We start from the raw sequence: 25,905 nt of genomic DNA, 5'->3' as shown, positions 1-25,905 counted from the left end.
TCTATAATACCATCTTTTAAAGAAAGATATTCTTCATATGTCATGTTATCATGGTGATGAGGGTGGGGCTTATTGCGTTGAATGGTGGTAGTCAATTATAGAATTGAGAGTTTTTAGAAAAAAGTTCTTTAAGTGTTGTTGCTTTTTCATCTCATCTCCAGCAATAGGTCATCATTTAAGAACAAGTAATAGTTTTGTCAAGATTCTACAGAAAAAAGTCAAAAAAGTATAGTATGTCAGAAATATGGAAAAGTCATATAGTATGTTGAAAATCAAAAAAAAGAAAACTCAATTCAATACAAATTAATGAATATTTTACCCTGTTCTAAAGTTTTGCACCCTTAAAGAAAAACCCCTTCCTTACCAACTACTTCATATTATACCCTTTGTTAAGTGTTGCGTACATCAGGGTGTATCTCAAAGTATCTTGGTAACATAAAATAACTAAAATATGTAAGTTTATCAGAAAAGAAAAAACCTTGTTTATCTGAACAAGTGTTGCATACGCCAAAGTGTGTCTAAAAGTATCTTAGTAACACAAGAAAAAGAGAAGAAAGCGTTGATGTTAACAAAAACTGGATTGTTCCACTGAAATAATTAATAAATAATTTCAAAAAGTGCTCTTAAAAATAACAAATGTATTCAGATAAAAGTATTTTGTTAGACTATTAAGTCCACGATGATTACATTTAACCCCTAACCCATTTGTATTATATGTTTGTTTTCCTAATAAAGCCAGAGTCACCTGAATTAATTTTGTCTCCATACCTTTTATTTTTATTTTTTACATTTTTGTAACAATCTTAAAACATTTGTAGAGAACAAACACTGTGGTTAAAATGAGTGTCTTTATGACGTCTCTCACACAGTTGGTATTTTTCACAAAATTCATTTTTAAAACACATCATCTTGATACAGAGACAACCCCGACATTCTTTTTACATAGGTAGAATACACAATGTTTTTCTTTGAGGGGTCCTTAGTTTAAAATGATCTGATGAGGAGGGTGTGACTTGTTATGTTGAGTGGGAGGCAGAGTCCTCTGTAAAGGTGAGATTCTTTTTCACCAGTATAATGTCCATCGATGTCTGACTCTGTTTAAAAGGTTCTTTAAGCTTTGTAGCTTTTCCATCAATCATTGTCAGCCAAGCAGTCAATGGCACCCGCACTGCTGTCTGAAATACTCCACATGTAGAGTTAAAATTCTCCAAAACAAAATCATCAGAGGGGTCCTTCCCCAGCGTTTCCAAATGGCTTGCACGGTAATACCATCACCCCGATGGTCCGCTTTTAGTTTCCCAGACGGTGCTTGTCAGGACTCTTCTCACTTCTGGCAGCGGGGAAATAACTCTTTCTTCCTCCACATTGAGGGGCGGCGGTGAAATCTCTTCTTTGATCTCGCATGCTGTCTGTGTTTCTTTGCTTTTCTTTGCAAATATCTTGTACACCGCTGGTTCCACTATGGTTTCTTGATGCACTACTTCTTCCGGTACCGTGGTTGCGTGGAGATCTCTGGAAGACACCAGAGTTAACACAGCCCAATCTGTTGAGGTCTGTGTCGCTTTAACACTGCGGGGTCCGTACGTTTCTCCATTCTTCAGATTGTAGAAATGCAGTTTATTCGCCATATAGTTGAATACATAACCCCAAACATCGCCATTTTTCAGAGTCCATTCTTCATGAAGTTCTTCGGCTGGAGGCGTCTGAATCCTGCACAGATATTGCATTCGTTTATTGATTGGCGCTCTGGACTGATGGCTGTACATTGTCACAGGCGTCTCGCTGATTAAACCCATATCTATGCTTCTCTTGGCCATTTTTCTTTTTTGAAAAGTGCCTTGGTGATTGGAAATGACTGGCCTGTTATTTAGTTTGAGCGTATTTATTTTCGTCTATTTCTATCCCCTTACTTTTAAATGATCTGGCGAGGAGGGCGGGACATGTTATGTTGAGTGGAGGCGGAGCCCTTGTACAAGCTGGAGGCTTCATGGAGTGAAATGGAGCAGAAACACACATTCTTTATGGGTATTATCCCTAGTACAACCTCACACAAACTTAATATTGGTTTTCCTTATAGTGGTGTAAAGTAATTATAAAAAGACAAAGATCATGTTTTTAAAATTGTTTTATTATTTCCCCTCTTCAGAGAGACTTTTCTTATAGTTAAATAAAGGTAATTATACATTAGTTCACAATCCTACAACTAAAGAGAATATCCTCAGGTATCACTATTAAAAACTAAATAAGATCTTTTAAATTAATATGAATACCCTCTTTGCAAGCAGATACTTCCTTGTAGTTAACAGTTTCACAGAAAACTTAAAAAGAAACATCCTTAGCACTCACATATAATTTAAAACAAAAACTGAATCAGAGAGAGGGCAATAACGTTTTTTAGGTGTCTTAGTGAGTGTCTTAATTAACATATAGATTAACATCCCCTGCTTATCTTAAATCCTCACATCAAGGGGCAACTCCAACGTGTGTGTGTGTGTGTGTGTGTGTGTGTGTGTGTGTGTGTGTGTGTGTGTGTGTGTGTGTGTGTGTGTGTGTGTGTGTGTGTGTGTGTGTGTGTGTGTGTGTGTGTGTGTTAATTGTTCTTAAGAGCAGGGAACACTAACACTATCGCACAGATAGTGTTCTAAATCTGCCTACCTTCCCTGCACTTTTGTGTATAAAAGCTGAAAAAAGTAGATAATGAAGTACTTTGTTTTAGTAGATTTCGTTAACCCCCTGAGGCAGTCCAAAAACTAAGAATCTGTCTCTTAACCCACCATCCCCCGAGAGCCATAACATACTCAACTCCCTACAGCAGCTCGGGTGTGAACTCCCATACAGAATGTCAGTCACTGCGTAAAACTTTTTTAGTTTTGGTCGATGTGAGTGCTCGTATATCCTGAAATCGTTTTAAATGTTGCCAGTTTTTGAATGATTTTAATAGTTTGTTTTACTTCGCATATTGACTGGCTAATGAGCCATTTTATTTGTGTTTTACAGCTGTATTTGTCTGCCTTTCATGTCTGTGTTTTATATGTTGTAACTTTGTACATGCTGCCTTTCTTGGCCAGGTCACTCTTGGAAAAGAGATTTTAATCTCAATGAGTTTTTTTACCTGGTTAAATAAAGAATATATATATATATATATTAGTGACACTCTGCAGATTTGTGTGTAATTCACTCACAAAGGAACTGTAAGATACACTTTAATGGATGCAAACCTATAGTTAATAAAAGTAATTATACATTAGTTCACAATCCTACAACTAAAGGAACTGTAAGATACACTTTTTATGTATGCAAAACCTGTCATTTTGGAGAAACCATCTCGAGTGAGCTATAATTTGAAAGTACACCTTCCTTACAGAGCCCCTTCTCCAACACACATGACCAGAAAGAGGCTGTACTCTGAACCCCCGATGCCGCATTCGTTTCTTGACTGGCGCTTCAGACGGTTGACTTGGTAAGCTGAATTGTCTGTCTTTTTTAAATTTAGTTTTGAGCATATCTCTATACACCGGTCATAGCCTAGTCATTTATACAGAGGCTTTCATCAATGTGAAATTACACATCACATCAAAGGGCAAACATCAAAGGCTAATTAGATTAGACAACAAAGGGCTCTGAGGGGCAGGGGTCAAAGAGACTATCTTATTCAATACATCAAAAGACCTATACAACAAAGGGACTGCCTGGGGGTAATCTAATTACTCCACTCTCGGGGTCAGGGGTCAAATACCTTAATCAATACAACAAAAGACCTATACAACAAAGGGGGTGCCTGGGGCTAATCTAATTGCAGGGCAATTACTCCACTCTCGGGGTCAGGGGTCAAATACCTTAATCAATACAACAAAAGACCTATACAACAAAGGGGGTGCCTGGGGCTAATCTAATTGCAGGGCAATTACTCCACTCTCGGGGTCAGGGGTCAAATACCTTAACTATCTTAATCGATACAACAACAAAATCACGCCGGGGGGGCTTTTACGCCAATCTGACATCAAAGAATGGGAGGCGGGACATGGGAGGCGGGACTTAGCTCATTGGCCAATGGGAGACGGACTTAGCTCATTTGTATAATTGCGGGCGTGTCCACCTGTCACTTTCTATGCATACTAATGTGATTGAAACGGCATCATTACTACTACTTATATGCATATTAGTAGATTGTATATGATAAACAAAAATGTAATTAGATATTTTGCGTAGTTTAAAATATTTAAAGGTGTTACCTGGCTCCATAGAATGTTTTGTTGTAATTTATTTGCTATTGCATCACAATTAGGGGCCGGTATGATGAAGCCATATCTAGGAGCTTATATTATTTAATAGTTATCCATTTATTATATTGTTCTGTTTTGTTTATAGTAAATCTTCCTTTTAATTATTATTTAAGTTGATCAAATAAGTTGTACTATGCCTCTGTTTTTGTAAAGGCAGCCTTTGGGCGCCGGGGGAGGGGAGGCCTGCTCATTATAAATATGGGATACAGGTGGTAGTGGGCGGCGCACCCGGTAGGCTTATGGTTTTTTACCATCGGGTAAGAAGGAAGAGAAAATGCTTGATGTGTTTATAATAAATTGCACTGAAACGACTTTTGCTCGGACCTTGATTTTTACCCATGCGTAAGATTCGCTGAAGGGTGCCACAGCAGCACTTTACTTTATATTTCTTTCTTATATTTTTATGATTTTGGCCGCTATACCACTACTTATTTTTCTGATGACCTTTTACTTTGACTTCTTAAATGTTGAACCCAGATACCTGTACTTTCTACTTCTTACATGTTGAACACTAATACCTGTACTTTCTACTTCTTACATGTTGAACACTAATACCTGTACTTTCTACTTCTTACATGTTGAACACAAATACCTGTACTTTCTACTTCTTACATTTTGAACACAAATACCTGTACTTTCTACTTCTTACATGTTGAATACAAATACATTACATTACAGTGTGCAACTCGATTTCAACAGCATAACAACTGGTGACTTCTAGAATTGTGTGAGTAACATTCTGTTTTTAGACTTCTCTGTTTCAGTGTGTGTAACACTCCTATGTACTAGGTTGCTTTCAATGAGGAGTAGAAGATTATATAAATAGAAAAAACAATATCAAATTAATATAGCCGGCATTTTATTAAACATTCATACAACACTTTCATAAACCCCTCATCCACCCCAGTGAAACCCAATCTGCTATCATGGACAAAACAACAATAATCGAACCCGGGTAGTCTGTAGTTTCTCTGTCTCTCTCTCTGGTAATCCAATGACCATCAGTCCTTTTTCTGGTGAGTAGAATCCTTTTTCTGTTCAGTAGAATCTTTTAGAATCCTTTTTCTGGTGAGGAAAAGACAAAAACTGCAGCTCCAAAAACTTCCGTCAGTTCTGCTAGTTCCTGGTTCCCTGCAGCCTCAAACTAGCACATCATCAAACAATTTGAACACACACAGGGCCCACACTCAGCTGCCACTCATTGAGCCTCATTAACAACCACACCTGGCCTGCTCTTCCTCTCCTCCCTCATATGCAGACTCTGCTGCACCAGCACTGCCCCAAGTGGGAGCTGCTGTTTATTACAGGGTCTAAAACTCACTGCATTATTTGAGTGGGTTACATCTGTATAAATGCTCTGTAGTTGATCTGACTGAAATTGGGATTTGAAATCTCAAAACCGCTACAGTATCTGTCAGGCAGAAACTTGGGACAAGTAATTTGACTGAAACCTTAAAACTGAACTAACTGACTGCTAGGGTTAACTTTGATTTAAACATTTGTAGAATACTAAGAGCTTTATTGAGTAGGTGTAACTGTATTAAGAGTTAAACTCATAACTTTATAACTTAGGGTTTAATGTAATTGTAAAACCATTGGGCCACTGAAAAGACAATAACAACTCAGGAGGGAGCCAGTCTAGATTTCCTTTTGAGGGCCAACAGCTGCAGAGAGTTAACTAATTTAAGGGACGTGGCCCCACAGCTGGGAGAACTCAGCTATCAGGTGTCCATTTTAGGTAGCACTTTCCTGGAGCTTCAGCTTCAGCGTCAGACAGTAGACTGACAAAGACATTAGAGTCCTGCGGGAGTCACGAGGGAGGCAAAGAGGAGGCAAATCCTCCTCTGATTGAGCTAAGTATCGCTGGTGTTTTATTTTATTTTATTGTTTAGCCCCTCAGGCTATAATCATGTGTATTTTCTCCATTCCTGTTCATGTGTCTTCTCTCAATTATCACTGGCCCCGTGTATCTCGTAATCGATATAACCGGCCTGCTCTTGTCTATCCCACATGCTCCACTGAGATCCAACATCTAGTTTCAGGCGGCCTGTGGAACTGCCAGTCAGCTGTTCCTAAGGCTGACTTCATCTCTGGCTACGCCTCCCTGCAGACCCTGGATTTCCTTGCTCTCACTGAGACGTGGATTACTCCATTCAACACATCCACCCCAGCAGCTCTCTCCACAGCATACTCCTTCTCCCATACACCCAGACCCACTGGCAGAGGAGGGGGCACTGGTCTCCTGCTCTCTCCACAGCATACTCCTTCTCCCATACACCCAGACCCACTGGCAGAGGAGATGGCACTGGTCTCCTGCTCTCTCCCAAATGGAGCTTCTCCCTCTTCAAGCTACCTAACTTCGCTCCTTCCACCTTTGAATTCCATGCCGTCACAGTAACCCATCCTATACAATGAACCATTGTTGTTCTCTACTGTCCACCAGGCGCCTTGAGGGACTTCTTGGAGGAATTAGATAATCTCCTCTCACAGATCCCTGAAACTGGCCCTCCCGCTGTACTTCTCGGAGACTTCAACCTCCAGACGGGGAAGATAGACGAACTGACATCTCTGTTAACCGCCTTTGCTTTCTCACTGTCTCCTTCCCCACCAACTCATAAAGCTGGCAATGTCCTTGATCTCATATTCTCAAGGAACTGCACTACTTCTAACCTCGCTGTAAACCCGCTCCACACCTCCGATCACTTCTTCTTTTCATTCTCTCTACCCCTTTCCAAACATAACGAACTAATCTCTTCTCATCCTGCACCTGTCCGCCGTAACCTTCGTTCCCTCTCCCCCTCTACCTTTGCCTCATCGGTGCTCTCAGCCCTCCCTTCCTCTGACTCGTTCCAACTCCTACCTCCAAACTCTGCTGCAGAAACTCTCCTCTCTACTCTCTCATCCTCTCTGGACTCTCTCTGTCCTCTCACATCTCGGCAGGCTCGTCAGTCCCCTCCTGCTCCCTGGCTAAATGACGCACTGCGTGCTAATAGAACCGTCCTTCGGGCAGCAGAGCGGAAACGGTGGAAATTCAAACACCATGACGACCTCGTAACCTATCAGGCTCTCCTCTCCTCTTTCTCTGCTTCCATCTCTCAGGCAAAAAGCACTTTCTTTCAAGATAAGATCCAATCTTCCTATTCCAATCCCAAAAAACTATTTTCCATCTTCTCCACCCTCCTAAACTACAGGCCTGTCTCTCTCCTCCCGTTCCTGTCTAAAACACTTGAACGCGCTGTCTTTAAACAACTCTCCTGTTATCTCCATCCGAACAACCTTCTGGATCCGCACCAGTCTGGTTTCAAGGCAGGTCACTCCACAGAAATGGCCCTCCTTGCTGTCACTGAGAAACTGCACACCGCTAAAGCAGCCTCCCTCTCCTCTGTCATCATCCTGTTGGACCTGTCTACTGCATTCGACACGGTGAACCATCAGATCCTCCTTCGCACTCTCCAAGAACTTGTTTCAGGCTCTGCACTTTCCCTCCTCACCTCATACCTCAAAGACCGCACCTACAGGGTTACTTGGAGAGGGTCAGAGTCCGACCCTTGTCAATTAACTACAGGGGTCCCTCGGGGCTCTGTTCTTGGTCCCCTCCTCTTCTCCTTGTACACAAACTCGCTCGGATCAGTCATTAGCCCGCATGGTTTTTCATACCACTGCTACGCTGACGACACCCAATTAATTCTGTCCTTTCCCCGCTCAGAGACCCAGGTCGTCGCACGCATCTCTGCTTGTCTAGCTGACATCTCTCAGTGGATGTCTGCTCATCACCTCAAGCTCAACCTTGACAAGACTGAACTGCTTTTCCTTCCAGGAAAATATTGTCCCACTCTTGACCTGACAATCAACATCGGCACCTCTGTTGTTTCCCCGACTCAGACTGCAAGGAATCTGGGCGTGATCCTAGATAACAACCTGTCCTTCACTGCAAACATCGCTGCTACAACCCGCTGCTTCAGATACACGCTGTACAGCATCAGGAGGACGCGTCCCCAGCTGACCCAGAAAGCCACGCAGGTTCTGGTCCAGGCTCTCGTCATCTCACGCCTAGACTACTGCAACTCCCTCCTGGCTGGTCTACCTGCATGTGCCAACCGACCTCTGCAGCTCATCCAGAATGCAGCGGCTCGTCTGGTCTTCAACCTTCCTAAATTCTCCCACACAAACGCCGCTCTTCCGCTCCCTCCACTGGCTTCTGGTAACTGCTAGAATCCACTTCAAGACACTGGTACTTGCGTACCATGCTGCGAATGGATCTGGCCCTCCCTACATCCAGGACATGGTTAAACTGTACACCCCAGCACGTGCACTCCGCTCTGCATCAACCAAACGGCTCGCTGCACCCTCGCTGCGAGGGGGACCCAAGTTCCCATCAGCAAAAACACGTGGGTTTGCTATCCTGGCTCCAAAATGGTGGAATGAGCTCCCCATTGACATCAGGACAGCAGAAAGCTTACACACCTTCCGGCGCAGACTGAAAAATCATCTCTTACGACTCCACTTCGAGCGATATAACTATTAACAAAGCACTTATATACTAATAAAGGACCGGCTTATCTAAAGCCAGTTGAGTAGCACTTGAAATGTTTTTGCTCTATGAAACCTGATGTACTTATATCATTCTGTTTTCTTCAAGTTTGTATTGTGTTGGTCGAACGCACTTACTGTAAGTCGCTTTGGATAAAAGCGTCAGCTAAATGCAATGTAATGTATGAATACAAAAACCTGTACTTTCTACTTCTTACATTTTGAACACAAATACCTGTACTTTCTACTTCTTACAACAGGCTGGTTCCTTTAGTTTGAATGTGTGTTTGATGGAGTGATCATTATTCTTTAGAGTCATTGCGTGCCAATTGATTTGAACACGATCCGTGTATCCATCACTTCCTGGTCTTCTCTAAAGAAGAGGGACCAATGGAAACGTTGTCATGTTGCCGTTGTTCAGCATGGAAACATTCATTAGCAAACAATGACATTATTGTTCTATTGATATAAAGGGAGGACAGGTAGTCTTTAAAACAGCTGCTAGTCTACTTGAGTAAAGGATGTGTGTACTTTTGCCATCTCTGCTAACGGAAAATACTAATATAGGAAAAAGGGAAAATAAATTAACATAATACAGCTTGCCATGTTAACCTCTTATCGAGTAATTAGCCTTCTAATATCATTGCTCAAGGCTCTGAGAGGACATGAAAGCCTCTCTCAGCAGCCGCTGTACTTCCTCTCCAATACAACTCCCACCATTGTCAGAAACTTTCTTACGGCATCAACAACTATTTTGGTTCTTTCTGCCTGTAGTGGCAATTTATAATGTTACCTTATATGGTCAAACCAAATGCTTCTAAAAAGCATTGTCTAACACTACTGTACCATTTCTTCATATGTGCTGTTTTCTGTGCATACTCTAATGAGGGTTATTATTCTCAAGCGCTTCAAGGACACAGAGCTGATTTGGCAGACTATGTTGAAACTACTCCTCTTCACACAGACACCGTCCTGCAGAGAGCACACAGCCCAACAGCACGTCTTTGGTCTAGTGTCATTTTACAAAACGTTTGCATTAACACACTAAGACTAGCTGGTCCATTGTAAAGGTCAGTCCACCTTAAATGAGCAGTGGGTGATCAGCAGGTGAAAGGCAGGACACAGGAACTTGGTCCTGAGGAGATGTAACGATTATTAAACAAGAAATAGTCGAGTCAAGGGGTCAAAGAAATGAACATTTGTGATTATTAGCGAATCGGTTGCAGATGGGTGAAAACAGGCTTAGGGAGTAACGTATTGCATGTAACGGCATTAGGTCATCAGGATACAAAATAGGAAAATGTATTCCCTTAGAGTTACAGAAGCAAAAACACTCCGATAACAGGTACATTTATGTAAAACAGGGCTCATTAACAGGATAGCAATGATACAAAACATTTAGAAATAAAGAACAATACATCAAATCATCCTATATGGAAACTTGGAGCCCTCAATCCAAATAAAATGGTTCATCAACAGTCAGTGGTTAACGTATAAATCAGAATGACAAACACATTAAACATATTGTCCACTTATGTTGATAAAGATGGAGTTAATTTAAGTCTTATATGCCGGGGTGCACATAACTTTCTCTCAGATGAGTACCTGGAGTCAGTGTTTGGTACTCCAACTTCTGGCTCCACTCAAAGTTATTTGATGAAGTCCTCTGTATCGCGAACGTCAACGGGGGTGAGGGGGGGGGGGTGCTAGTGGAGTACTTCAGGAAAGTCGATATGGGGGGGGGGGGGGGGGCAGTGGAGTACTTCGTGACCACAGAGCATGAGCGTTGTGATCAGCGTTGTGATCAGCGGTTTTAGCGCAGTTGTGTAGTGCACCCGTAGTGCACCCCAGCTTATATGGATGTTGTACAACAATGTTGATCCAGTCAGACAGATTTATCTCACGTGTGAACTGTCATAAGACTTATTCATTGTCCTCTCCATCAGCTTCAGTTTCCATGTGTTCAGCTGAGCTGCTGATTGGAGGCTCTGCCTCTCCGTTATCCTCAGTTTGAATTTCATTAAACTGTGAGGACTGACGACCAACACACTTGTGCCTTTTGAGACGATTATGCCATTTAAATCTTTTGTCACAAACATTGCAGCTGTATATTTCCTCTCCTGTGTGGACTCTCATGTGTTCCTTTAAATTTCCACTCCGTGAAAAAGCTTTCTTACAGACTGAGCAGCTGTGTGCTTTCTCTCCTGTGTGGACTATCATGTGTGTCTTTAAACGTCCACTCAGTGTAAAAGCTTTCTTACAAACTGAGCAGCTGTATATTTCCTCTCCTGTGTGGATTCTCATGTGTGTCTTTAAATGTCCACTCTGTGAAAAAGCTTTCTTACAGACTGAGCAGATGTATATTTCCTCTCCTGTGTGGATTCTCATGTGTGTCTTTAAATGTCCACTCTGTGAAAAAGCTTTCTTACAGACTGAGCAGATGTGTGCTTTCTCTCTTGTGTGGACTATCATGTGTTCCTTTAGATTTCCACTGCGTGAAAAAGCTTTCTTACAGACTGAGCAGCTGTGTGCTTTCTCTCTTGTGTGGACTATCATGTGTTCCTTTAAACTTCCACTCCGAGAAAAATCTTTCTTACAGACAGAGCATTTGAATGGTTTCTCTCCTGTGTGGACTCTAATGTGTGTCTTTAAATGTCCAAGGTGTGAAAAAGCTTTCTTACAGACTGAGCAGCTGTGTGTTTTCTCTCTTGTGTGGACTTTCATGTGTTCCTTTACATTTTCACTTTGTGAAAAAGCTTTCTTACAGACAGAGCATTTGAATGGTTTCTCTCCTGTGTGGACTCTCATGTGTTCCTGTACATTTTCACTCCGTGAAAAAGCTTTGTTACAGACTGAGCAGCTGTGTGTTTTCTCTCTTGTGTGGACTTTCATGTGTTCCTTTACATTTTCACTTTGTGAAAAAGCTTTCATACAGACTGAGCAGATGTGTGCTTTCTCTCCTGTGTGGATTCTCATGTGTGTCTTTAAATTTGTATTCACTGAAAAAGCTTTCTCACAAACTGAGCACCGAAAGGGTTTCTCTCCTGTGTGGATTCTCATGTGTTGATTTAGACCTCTTCTATATCTAAAAGCTTTTTTACAGACTGAGCAGCTGAATGGTTTCTTTTCAACACTACGTCGGGGATCACTAAATGATTCTTGTCTATTTTTCAGTGAGTTTGAGCCTGAGGCAGGTTCTCTGGTCTCCTTCCAATCAGCACTGTGTTCAGCGTCAGGTTCAGAAGAGTCATCAGTGTCTTCAGAAGAGTCTCCAGTGTGGTCCTCAGTCTTTGGTTGTAAACTGCTCTCTGGATCTGAGTTCCTGGCTGGTTCTGATCCTCGACAGTCATCTCCATCAGCTTCTGTTTCCATGTGATCAGTTTGTCTTTGATGAGGCTGTGAGGACTGAGGTTTCTCTTTATCATCTTCACTCATCACAGGGTCAGGAGTGAAAGTGGACTTGGTGATATCAGCCTCCTCCAGCTCCTGAAGCTGATCTCCCTCCTGACTGATCCTGAGTTCCTCCTGTTCCTGCTTAATGTGTGGGGGGGAATCTGGTTCCTCCTGGTCCAGACTGGAGCTCCACTCCTGTTGGTCAGGGAGAGACTCTTCTTTAACCACCACCAGCTGCTGGACATCTGCAGGACACAGGAAACACACCGTTATATCAGTCTTGGACCTAGTCAATATAATTAGGTATGTTATTGAATTACAGTTTCCAGAGAAGAGAGGCCCATCGTCTCTTCCGCAATTATTAGGGGTGAGCGGAAGTGCAAAGAGGCCCTCCTCAGGATAATACAGTTAAGTATTGTTAGTTAGGTGGTTCATATCCTGACAGGGTATGAATTACACCTAAAGAGGTCATGAGATAATGACCTTTCGACATCTGGAACATATGTGGGTGTATTGGCTAATGCAGTGGTTCCCAAACTGTTTGTGCCCAAGCTACACCAAAGAACAAGTACAATTCTCAAGGCACACCTATTGTGCAAAATAGCCCTTATAACACGTTATCACTTATATCATGTAAAATATCTGTAAATGTGCATAATTATTTACTAATGCCAAATAAAATATGACAGACAACTATATTACTCATGAAATATTTATTAACAAAATATTTCATAAATTAATTTGAAACTTTATCAAATTAGACTTCATCAAAGCAGCAACACACTCATTTAAACCAGACAGGTCACAAAATTAAAAATGAGGCAAAGGAAGCTCAGCAGAAATTCAGCACAGAGAACTGTCAATGCAAGGAAGCTGCATTGTCCATGGTCCTGAACTACAAATTATAAATGTAACATTTCAGCAATCAGCATTGAAACATGTGCTATTGTAAATATTTTGCGGACAAATTATTGAGATACATGTGCCTGTCGGGGCGCGCAGATTTTTTTATCCTTGGTGGCACTGAGGAGAGGGCCACTCGCAAGTCCTGTTCAACAGAGAGCCGTGACCTCCTGTTGTTCTTCATGTAAATCAGAGTAGAGAACGCCAACTCCAGAGATGGGGTCGTTACTAGAAAAAAGTAATATATTTCATATTACTTAAAAAAAAAGAAGTAAAATATTACAATACTTCGTTACTATCTACATAAAGTAACTCGTTACTTTACTCGCCGAGCACGTACGAACTGCGCATGCATGAGTGGAAATAACTTTCCTTACCAGCAGGCGGCAGTAGTGTGTATTTGTAATTCAAAACAGGCAACAACCGGAAGACAGAGAAGAAGAACAGACTATGTGATATAAACAAAAAAGCTTGTGTTCTTTGCAGGTGTTTGTTGAGGTTTGACATGGTGTTTCCAGCAGTGGATAACGGCTTCTGGCCTGGACACAGTTTGCACCTCACCGTCACATTCCTGTCTATTCTTCGGACGAACTCAAAATAATGGGCATACCTCCACCCCTCGAAAGTTATCGCTGACTCAGCCATGTTTATGCAGCGCTGCACGTGGAGATGTGGACGTGCAAGTCGCACAGATTACGTACATACAAACCTGCAAAGTACTGATATAGTAAATTAAAAAATAATAATTTTTGTGTAGTATATTGCAATAATAATGTATGGTTGTCACAAAATCCCATGGCACACACGGTATAAGTATATAAATAAATTGTTTAAAGCAAATGAAGGCGAAGTTGCTTTTTAGTGTTCTAAGTCTTAAAAAAAGGTGAAGGCAACACTGGTGTGGGAAGGTTTATATAAGCCAAATCATTTTAAATGTTTGTATTGATGTACCAGTGGCACGCCGTGACTTTTATACCTAGGCCCACTGACCCCCCCCCCCCCCCTCGAAAAAAAAGAAGAGTTATTACTAGGGATGTCCCGATCACCATTGTTTGCTCCCGATCCGATTCCAATCATTTGATTGACAATCTGCAGATACCGATTTTTCCAGATCCGATCTTTATGCAATGTATTAAGAGAGAAAAAGGTAACCGATAACGGCTGGTCATCCAACGCGATGAATTCAGCTATCTTGGCTGTTATTTTTTTGGACTTTTCACTGTTCTGGGGCAGTTTCTCTTTCCTTTTGAAAGTCTCTGAAAGTGTCGGTTGTTTGAGTGCCGATACCTGAGTGGCCGCTGTGTACTCGTCGTGTTGTTTTTTGTGTTTGTTTCTCAGGTGGCGTATTAGATTGGTCGTGTTGAACGTAGCTCTGTTCTTTCCACCACGCGGAACCTCCGCCTTGCAATCATTGCATCTGGCTGTTACACTGCCTTCGCTTTCAACACATACATGATGTTGTGTAATTTTTAACCAAAACTAAGGCCTCAGGATGACTTTAAGATGTCAACATGGTCATTTTTGTTTTGTAACATGAAATAAAATACAAATATTTTATAAAAATAAAATAAAAAATCCCGATCCCCGATTTTTTTCTCCCGATTCCGATCTTTTGAAAATCACGTGATCGGCCCCGATCACGTGATCGGGACATCTCTAGTTATTACGTCACAGCGTATACTTCAGCGGAATATAAAAACAGTGGCCCGGGGTGCAAAACCCATCAATGACAGTGACCCTCTACCACACAAAACAACACCATTTATATAAACACCTATCATGACAGGGCACTCACAGCCAAGTAACAATTAAAAATCAATTAAGTCGGCACGGCGGCCCACATTGAAAATGACTTGGGCCTACCTTTGATGATCAAATCACTTAAACACAAAGTCCATCCTCCTGTCCTTTTGGATGAAGCACGAGAAAATGACTCGGTTAATAATTTCGCAACGATGTCATCACTATCACTGACATGAGCCATCATGAACGAACTTATGCTAATCATAAATCTATCGATCATAAATCTATCGTTTCGATTTATGATTCGAAAATAAATAAAATTAGGGTAGACATGTGGATATTATCTGGCTGAACAAAACGTGCATTTACCTAACAGGTTCGTTTTCCACAGACCTTATTTCGAGCTATTTTACAAAACCCTATGGAGAAATCCCGTTGCTTTCTGTCGAGGGAATCCGAGCACAGCTTACTTCCGGGTTTTAGGACGCGTCACTGCACCACTTGCATAGACCTCACAGCGGGCGGAACTTGTCATAAAGTCCGCGAAAATAAAGCCCGCCCATTTAGAGGGAAGATATGATTGGTCAATTGTACTGTCATTTGACATTGCTGACATTTGACAATTCGTTCGGTACACACGTGTACCAAACCGAAGGGCCCGTACTGAATAATTACACCCGGTACACCCCTATTATAATGTGATACTGATCTTTTTTTTTCCTGGCGTGGCAGCAATAAGCTTTAGTACAATGCGCTGCTCGACAGAACGCTGCATGTATTCTTGTTTAATTTCGCCGTTGGGTGTTACTCAAATGATTGGCAGGTGCCAATATGAATAATAATAATGTTGAATATTCGTGTCGTCAATTATTTTGTAAGACATATCCTTTACCCATCCTGTAGCCTTCCTCCAGTTACACTTCGATGCTAACTCTGCCTAGCAGGCCTTGGCCGTATTCTCCATGTGTGCGTGACAGTATCAAGGTAGCCAAGCCTTTCTGTTGTACAATTCGCGGTTGCTTGTGATTGACTGATTAACTGCTCGTGCCTTTTTGGCATCACATTAGATGATTGGCTTAATTTGTGCGTGTCATGTGTTGCAACGGTCAGCAATTGGCTGCTCTACTGCACTGACTGGTAAATGTTCTATCGCCCCAGAAGAGAGGGGATGAACAGGAAGCTAATTTCTTTCAATAACTATTTGTTTATTTTAAAACTATTCATACATTTTTATTTATTTTTAACAAACAAAGCGAGAAGGAAAACGAGGAAGGAAGGATAATGAGAAGGAAAACAGACATTTACAGTAAACTAACATATTATGTATGAATGCAATATTTTTCTTAATTTTGGCTTAGCAGGCATTGCCATTGCATGTGCATGTCTTAACGTTACATTCACCCACTGGCTGTCACTGGTCTCTGTTGGCCATTGCTAAATCACCTTTCTTTGTAGATGGCACTACAGTCTAGCACAGGGGTCTCCAACACGTCGATCGCGAGCTACCGGTAGCTCGCGGACAGCTTTTCAGTAGCTCGCCGCTCGATTATAGTGTAGTAACGTTGCTTCTTGATTTTTCGGCCGCGGCCGGACAATAAAGTGTTTTTATTTTTAGAATTGTTTCTGTCACACAAATATAAAATTGGTCGGTGACGCAGAGATCAAGGAGCAGATGTGACAGCGGCACAGCGACACCACACACGGAGCGGTCTGCTTTCTCCAGCAGCACCAGTCCAGAACCAACGGCAGAATGACCCGCTCTGAGTCAGGCCGCGTCGCTGCGGCTCAGAGACACACGGGGAGGGATTTGTGTTTTTGAAAAACACTCGTTATCGTCAGGTCAGGTTTTTGGTGGATTCAATCAAGTCTTGGATTGCAGAGTATGAATGTCCTCTTGCTATTTTCAGTTGCTAAATACGTATGTAAAGTTTGTGAAGGCAGGAGGAAAGCTTCCGCGATCACCGTCTCCTCTCCGTTCCTCCAAACCCCGCCCCCTCCCCTAATGGCTGACAGTGACCCGATAGAAACTTTATTATTCACTTAATCACTGATTGAGATATGATGAAGCTAACTTAATCTCATACATTCATGGGATTTATGCAACAGTAAGACAGAGAATGCACCCACATGCACTATTTTTGTTTTTATAATGCTGTTGTAAATACTCCTGTTGTCTGCTGTGTTCAAACTCAAGTCATGTGTGTGATGCCACATTCAGGACATTCAGTGTCCTTTTTTTAACAGAAGACCGTTGAAGAAGCTGCAGCTAGACTGCAGAAGGATTAGTTTTTTGTTTTTGAGGATGGAAAAATGTCACACAGATATAGGGAGACTAGACCTACAATTGATTTATTATGGTTTATAATTTAATGTCAAGAAGAAGAAAAGATGGCTGAACTGTGTCTGTGGAGATGGAGGTTATAAATCTCCAAAATAATGTTCAGCTTAAGTCTCAGCAAAACTCACAACATTTCTGGAGCCTTATAGACCCAGAAACCCTAAGAACATTCACCAAGCAGCACTGAACATGTCTGCTTTATGTGGTTCTGTATACATCCCTTTGTGAAGCAGCTTTTTCTGACATGAATGTCATGAAATCTAAATACAGAACAAGACCGACTGATGGACATTTAAATGACTCTATTAGAGTGAACCTAAGTGGGTACACTCCAGCATACACCTCTATGGTGGACTCCATGCAGCGCCATTCATCTCACCGACTGTAAAAAAGAGTGAATGCACTTATTTTACACATGTGCCATAAGATGCTTGCAAGGTGGTGATTAAGGCGATGTATTTACTATGTGGGCCATAATAATATGTGAGAAATTGTCGTTTTCTTGGACCTTGATGTGAAGTTAAGATTTTAAATAAGCTTTAGGTATTGCAATTTCACACGTGTACAAAAGTAGCTTAATTCAACTGATGAGTGCTATGTGAATAAATGTAAGCGATGCAATGCAAGTAGCTCTTGGCCACTTTCATTTTTTCAAAGTAGCTCTCAGGTGAAGAAAGGTTGGAGACCCCTGATCTAGCAGTATTAGAACAGTGTAAGAACTTATTTTGTGTGTTTGTTTTACAATAGGTGCAGTGCGCACATGCGCTATAACGAGTGCAGCGATGGATGCAGACATATCCCAGAATACCATTCGCTGGTTTAACCTGGCAAGCAACAGGGAAGGGGGCCGCCAGGAGAGGAGACGTCAAAGCCAGGATACACTGCCCGTCCCCGATCGACAATATTAATTATTTTATCCTTTTTGTTTTTGTTTTTACAGTTCATGTTTTAATAAAGTTTCATGTTCACGTATACAGCAAACATCTCGACTTGTATATTGTTATTTTATGTTTCTGATACCTTGAGTAAAGTAACAGTGTCTGAAGTAAATACCACCACCATGATAGTTAGTTTGTTTGCTATGGTCACAGCACATTACCCAATGCCAAACATAATCTGAGGATTTACTTAGTAAACTGCAGACGTGTTAAACACCATCACATGTTGTTCATCATTTACACAGATCCTCCTTAATTTCGCTTGCCTAGCTCTAAGCTATTGAAAAGTACTTAACGTTTATGAATGTACCTCCTTCATTTGACTGGTCCACTAACTTTAGATGAAAAGTGAAATGGTGACACTTCCATGAAGACTTAAATATAGACAATATTAGCAAGGTTTAATGTGTTTAAATGCCGAAGATAAGGCAAAAATTGAAGTTGGCAGTAGTCTGGTAAATAGAGCCGTATCGCGTCTGGTAAGCGGGTCCGTACCGGATCTGGAACGCGGAGAACCATACTGAAACGGAGCTGGACCAGTGTTGGCCCATATCTGCCGCAGATCCGATCCAGTTTCGGGCCGATGTGCGTTTGGACAACGGACCGAGTCCGTTTGGCGGATCCGGGCCAGATCGTCTGCTAGGTGCAGCCCAGTTCCGGCCCAGTGTCTTTTTGTTATCTGGGCTGCCCCTGCATCTTCTATTTCAATCTTTTTAGCAGATTTAGCGTTTTTAGTGAGAAAGAATTCCGAGATAATTTTGTTGTGCCGTGTCAGTTACTCGTCACTTGTGTTGTGCGTCACGTTAAAGGTATCAGACTAAAAACTAACTAAAAAAACATATATATTGTTGTTCTTCCCTGAAGCTAAATAATGTATTATATAGTTTAAAATTATCATTTGAATAATAATATAAAATATATCTCAGGCACAATGAAATGTAATCAAAAATATATATATCAAAAAATTAAATTTGCAGGCAGAGGAGCTCCGCCTGCCTGACGCCAGGGGGGAGTATCAGACTGGTGCGCCGAGTATCAGAGTATTACCATGGTAGCAGAGGGAGAGGGAGGGGCTGCAGTATGAGTGTTGGAAGCTCAAATCAAACGACTCGCTGGCTGTGTATTTGTTGTTAAATATCAGATAAACTACTACGCATACGTGACTGGCGAGGCGGTGTGTGTGGTGGGGGGGCCAACAAGTATATCAGGGTGGCCATGGCCCCCCTGGCCCCCCCTGCTGGCGCCACTGGCACAAAAGCACGAGTCCACACTATTAAAGGTAGGGTGGGTAAGAATGGAGAAACCAGCTCGAGTGCGCTAGAATTTGAAAATACACAACCGTAAAAAATCTGCCCGTTCCTTCAGAATTCTTTACAGAGCCCCTCCTCCAGCACACGCGAACGCGCACATGACCAATGAGGGCACGAGATAAGTGTGTGCATAGAGGGAAGATTGACAGGCAGGTAGGCCATCCAGTTACTTTAGCCGGCTCAGATGATTGGTCGTGCTTTTTACAGTACTACAGCTTCCACAGATGACATTTTTGTATGTATTTATTGTCAAAGCATTTAATGTATTCATTGCCATCGGGATGTTAAGAGCATTCCATGGAATAAAAGTGTATCTGAAGTGAATTACCTACCCCACCTTTAAGAACAATGTGGAAATTACATTAATTGAAGTAGGCTATCAAGGCATTAATAATTCCTGGCTACATATTACACAGATTCTGCGTAATAATGCCCTGCCCCTGCATCTTCTATTTCAATATTTTTAGCAGATTTAGCGTTTTTAGTGAGAAAGAATTCCAAGATGCCTGACGCTAGGGGGTGCTGCAGCGCCCTCAGCACCCCCATTCAAGCGCCCCTGGTCTAAAGTGTTATTAATGTGATAATAAAGTGTTACTGAAGAGTTTAACGTGTTAATGAAGAGTAAAGGGAACAGACCTGCTCTGTGTATCCGAAGCTGAGGCTGTAAAACAGCGTCCAGTAGTTTCTGGAGTCTCTTGTTCTCCTCTTTGGAAAGAGACAGCTCCTCCTCGAGCTCTGCTATTGTTTGTTCAAACAGAGCAAATTTCTCTTCAGAAGCAGCAGTGAGTCGCTGCTTCTTCAACGACAGCAGCATTTGGACTTTACTCGTGTTTCCTAGATCACCTTTCCCTGCAGACTCCGTTAAACACACCGTTTCTCTCTCCGTCCAACTCTCAATCTGACTAGTGTTGCTAACGTGTTTCCAGCTAGCATGCTAAGCTAGCTCCTATAGTCCGAGGTAAACGCTCCAGAAAAAAGAGCACAGAGTCCGTTCGGAGGTTTATCCAGACACACAGATGATGGGTCAGTAGAGCTGGAGCTCACACACACTTTCTCAGGAACACAAGAGAGAACCGTAGCGACGAGACGCCACATGCAGGGCTCGAGTTAAGTGTGAGCTCCCACAAGGAGGGGCAGGGCTCGAGTTATGTGTGAGCCAATGGGAGCTGAGCTCCCACAAGGAGGTATGATGTCACTGCATCCGTGGGGAGTAGCATGAAGCTGCAGCGTCGAGATGGGTCTGGCTGCAGACCGCAGCAAGGAGGCGTTTCCTATAGGGGCGTTTCCTATAGGGGGCGTTTCCTAACTTTTTTTATCCAATAGCAATTTAAAGGATTCCAGCTGCTTTTATAAATCCTCCCAGAAGAAGTCATTGTTCAAGTGATGGGAATTCCGGCTCTTCTTGCTGAGCCGGATCATTTGGCTCACCAAGAAGAGCCGGCTCTTTCGGCTCCCAAAGGGCTCTTCAGTTTACCACATATTATACCTTTTAATTAAATCAAATGTAGCCCTGTTTTGACTAATGATTTATATGTGTACACATATATCACTTAAATTATTCAAGACATCCTTTGTACTAAAGTATTCAAAAGTAAAAATTACATGTTTAATATAAATGATTTGCTGTGGCCAATTGTTTTCATTGCATTTACAGAGAAACCCTCCTTTTTACGCAGCGGTCCAGACATAGACATCATAGCTACGGCGACATATATTCAGTTGCCAGTTACTTTTGGCATTAGGGCAGGGATATCTTTCAAGGTTTGACATAATGAATTGTGCTACTTTTAAAGCAAGCAACGATGTTTTCAAATCTGTAATCAAAAAGCTCCTCAAAAACACTATAGAAGCAGTTCCTGCCGTTGTTACGTTAGTTCAAACAGTAACAACGGACTACTTTTCTTAGCGGATGCATGTCAATTTAAATCAATACATAAAACTATTTTTTAAATCAATAAAATCTTTTTCTAAATCCATAAAAGCATTTCAATTATTATTGGGAGTCATGTCGTTACTTTGTTGAGAATGTGGCCATGTGTAATAAGCGGGATAATGTCCACATTGCACATTGCATAATGTGCCTTCATGCCGATCTAGATCCCACCGCAAAAACAAAACCGAGAGCCGGCTCCCGTCGTTCACTATAGGAAACGCCCCTATAGGATACGCCCCTATAGGAAACGCCTCCTTGCTGCGGTCTGCAGCCAGACTCTATTGGCAGCGTCGGAGACAGCACTTGTAGAACCGCACACACAGGTCCCGCGTCACGGCGGCACGTGACGGAGCACGTTCACATCAACGCAGAGAATGTGAGTAATGTGAAGTGCTTTTACAGTTTTATTTGTTTAACATGAATAACAATTCCGGTGTCTTGAAATGAAGTGTGATTAGCTAACATTAACTATGATAGTGTTAAGGCAGGGGTCGGCAACCCGCGGCCCACGGGCCGCATGCGGCCCTTTAAGCCCTCTGCTCTGGCTCCCTTGAGTTTAGACAAAAATAAGAAGGAAATAAAATAAAAGTATTTGTAGGACTATTTATATTTTGTTGCATGGTTGAAAATGTTTCGTATCTTGTATTTTGAGGTGATACTGTGACACATAAATAAAAAACAAAACGGTTTTAATTAGGTCAACTAAAATATGCGTCACATCCTGCTCCGGTCCCGCGCGAGCGCCTTTTCTTGGAGTCGAATAACCCCCGGCTCGATGAGCGAACTATGGATAAATCAAAGAAAAGTACCGGAGGAACACAGGATTTAATTCTGCGTGGACAGAGTTATCTGCTTTCACAGCAAACGATGCTGGTTTACCGGTATGTCTGATATGTAGAGAGACGTTGTCAACGGTGGTGCAGCCTTTACGAGGGAGAGGAAGACAGCTGACGATTGTCAGTCATAATTCAATGGGGTATGTAATTTATTTCAGAAAACACTTTTTGTTATATTCCATGGAATGCTCTTAACGTCCCGATAGCAATGAATATATTAAATGCTTTGACAATAAATACATATAAAAAGTAATCTCTGGAAGCCGTAGCGCTGTAAAAAGCACGACCAATCATCTGCCTCAGCCCGGCTAAAATAACTGGATGGCCTACCTGCCTGTCAGCCTTCCATCTGTGCACAAACTTATCTCGTGCCCTCATTGGTCATGTGCGCGTTCGTGTGTGTTGGATGAGGGGCTCTGTGAGGAAGTCTGAAGGAAGAGGTTGTGTATTTTCCGGTTGTGTATTTTCAAATTCTAGAGCACTCGAGCTGGTTTCTCCATTCTTACCTACCCTACCTTTAACTCTTTTTAGGGTGCAGCTATATGTTTTATTTATTTCAAAGTGGGCCCATTTTAATAATATTTTTTTCCCCTTCAAATGTGCAGAGGACTCCCCAAGTGCTGTGTTTAATTTATTTTAAAGTAGGCCTGTGTATTATTTTTAATTCTCCTTATAAGAGTTCTTTGTTTCTTATTAGAGGTTAACAGTTTTATATCATGTAATAAATAGCATAATAAATGCAAAAAACTGTAGTTTTTGTCTGATATAACAATAAAAAACTATGAAATATGTGTTGCGGCTCCAGACAAAAAAATGTTTTGGAAAAATAAGCGAAATGGCTCTTTTGGTCAACAAGGTTGCAGACCCCTGTGTTAAGGCAATACAAACACACATCTGTTTGCTTATGATAGCTTCTAACCGTATTAAAGTCTCTAAAACAACTATTCGTTAGCTATAGCTTTCGGCAAAAGCATTACCAAAAGCATTAGCTTCGTTAGCATATTTGATCCTTTGTTTAATGAAACTAGCGTGATGTTGGCAAGCCCAACTAGGTGTCATAGTTGAGTAATTGAATCACTGATTAAAGTAAGAGTGTGAGTAATGTGAATCATGTTTTTTTTTTTTAAAGTTAACAACTATTCTGTTGTATTGAACAGCCATACGAGCAACAAGTGCTAAATGTAATCTGTTAGCCTATGATGACTCGCTGCAAAACCAACTGTTAACCATTTTGTTTATTTGTTTAATGAAACTGTATGTTATGGTTATGTTATTTGACAGAGGCTTTTATCCAAAGTGACTCACAAAAAACATAAAATAACCTAATTAACATTAGAATTTCAATACAAATAGTTACATAGTCAAGTTACATTACCTATTACATTTTTAACAGGGTAATTACTCATCTGTAACCTACTACATTTAAAAAAAAGTAAACTTCCCAACCCTAATGATTAATTATAGTCAGCTAATTAATTAAACTTCAACGGATGACAAAAGCATGTCAATATGTCCACTACATTAAATCAGCAGTAGCCTAAGTTCTGTCTTCAGTGTAAATGCTTCTTTAATAGTCATTGTATTACAATTTGAATTCATTGTAAATAATCTTTACTGTGCTGACTGCCTGTTTACCGTTTATCAGACAGTGTCATCATTTTGACATGTTTTGTAATATTGCATGAGGTGTTTTAGTCAGTTATTGTTGAGATTATTAATGCATATCAATTGTGCACCAATGCCTTAGCCTATGCAATACTTTAGATGACGTCTTGTTCTTATTGTTTCAAAGGCATGGCCAAAGGTTTGCCTTCTGGACTCTGGAGGCCAGAAGCTTGCTGGAGGGAACCCTTCAGCCAATATTCAAAGTGCCACGACAGGTTATCTCCCTCGAGAGGGAACAGCAGACCCCGCCTCACCCCCAGTGAAGAAACAGCAGACCCCGCAATAAAAATAAATAAAAATGTATTCTGAACTGAAATGCCTCTCGGTCAAACTGCTTGTTTGTCTTTTGCAGGCTGGTGCATGAACACACTAACAGTTGTTTTTCAGTAATCTAGCACCTCTTTGAAGACACCTTTGATTTATTAATAATAATAATGAAACGAGAATTATGATACTGTAGAAGGAACAGTGTTTAACAGTGTTGTTTTCTTTTGAAGAATAATGAAACGAGAATTATAAACATACCCAAAACTAAATTAACAGTGTTGTTTAATATACATATAAAAGACATAAAAGACTATATTTTTGAAATTCTCAACTAAATTAACAGAATATATATATAAACATTCATGTGAACGTGCGTTGACCGTCACGTGCTCCGTCACGCGGGGCTCCGTCACGCGGGGCTCTGTCACGCGGGACCCCGTCACGTGCTCCGTCACGTGACGCGGGACCTGTGTCTGCGGTCGTGACGCGGGAACTGTGTGTGCGGTTCTGTAACTGCGGTTCTGCAACTGCTGTCTCCAACGCTGCAGCTTCATACTATTGTCCGTGGGAGCTCAGAACCCTCGCTAATACATTACCAACAACCATTATTTTTATTTATTTGATTTTTTTATTGAGTCAGGCACAATGACTTTACATTTATACAGTCAATATTTGTCCCTTTACCCCCCTCCCGGTCCAAGGTAGTAAAGTAAATAAATATATACATAGCCTATATACAGTAGGTACAAATAAAGTAATGTATTATTAATGAAAATTAATAGATAAGGAAATAAGGAATAATAACAATAATACATGTACCCATATACTGTGGTGACACCATATTGTGGACCACATATATATATATATATACATATATATACATACATATATATACATATATACATATACATATATATACATATACATACATATATATATACATATATATATATACATATATACATATATATATATATACATATATATATATATATATACATATATATATATACATATATACATATACAGACCCGGCGGCAAGGGCGGGCCCCATGGGGCCGGGCCCGCCCATCCAGGATTTGGGCCCGGCCATCCAGGATTTGGGCCCGCTGTTTTAATCAGGGCTGAATACAACATTTTAATTGTTTTATTATTATGTTCAGTGGCGGCGCCAGGGTATACTTGGGTAGGCTACAGCCATACCAATAAATGGCTTAGCCCCACCATGAAAAATGATGTTAAAGTAAGCTAAATAAAGTCCGCCAACTCGCGCGGAGTAAATTGCACAGACAGCAGTTAGTAAGATTGATTTCAGCAGTCACTTGTCTGGAAATACCGAAGACTAGAAACGGTTTGAAAACTTTTGTCAGGTAGTGATCGTCTTCTCAATAGAACATCTTTGATAATGTCTATCAAAGATGTTCAAGAGCATCTTTGATAATGTCTATCAACACCGGCTCTTGTTATCCCTGCTGTGACGTAAAATTACTCCGTTCTCAGCTTGTAATTATGCCGTTACAAGCTTTCAAAGTTGTATTTATCATCTGAATTTGCCGAAACAAGTTCAATATTCTGAAAGCCAAGACTTTGTTTATTTGAAATCAGATCAAAACAAACTGTAACGGACCCTGCCGTGTTATATATGATTAGTATACGCCTTACATTCATAATTTCAGCAGAGGGAGGGGAAGCGGCGCTGTGGAAGAGCAGAGTGGCGAGTGAGAGGCGAGCTGTCATCTTCCCTTTACAAGCTTCAAAAATGCCTG

The 25,905-nt window shown here is 41.3% G+C and overlaps 1 protein-coding gene across 1 annotated transcript; it reads right to left on the bottom strand.

Annotated features, from left to right (window-relative positions):
* Window positions 1–10,568: 10,568 nt before the first annotated feature.
* LOC139434660 (zinc finger protein ZFP2-like) lies at window positions 10,569–20,557 on the bottom strand. Its single transcript, XM_071204545.1, has 2 exons — window positions 20,075–20,557; window positions 10,569–12,451 (listed from the first exon to the last, which is right to left on the bottom strand). Exons 1-2 carry the CDS (start codon window positions 20,250–20,252, stop codon window positions 10,737–10,739), a joined length of 1,893 nt encoding a protein of 630 aa, XP_071060646.1. The 5' UTR covers window positions 20,253–20,557; the 3' UTR covers window positions 10,569–10,736.
* Window positions 20,558–25,905: the final 5,348 nt, after the last annotated feature.

This window comes from Pseudochaenichthys georgianus, chromosome 10 (genome assembly GCF_902827115.2).
Source record: "Pseudochaenichthys georgianus chromosome 10, fPseGeo1.2, whole genome shotgun sequence".
Lineage (NCBI taxonomy): Eukaryota > Metazoa > Chordata > Actinopteri > Perciformes > Channichthyidae > Pseudochaenichthys > Pseudochaenichthys georgianus.
Note: the sequence above shows the minus strand (reverse complement) of the source record. Positions and strands in the feature narration are given on the sequence as shown.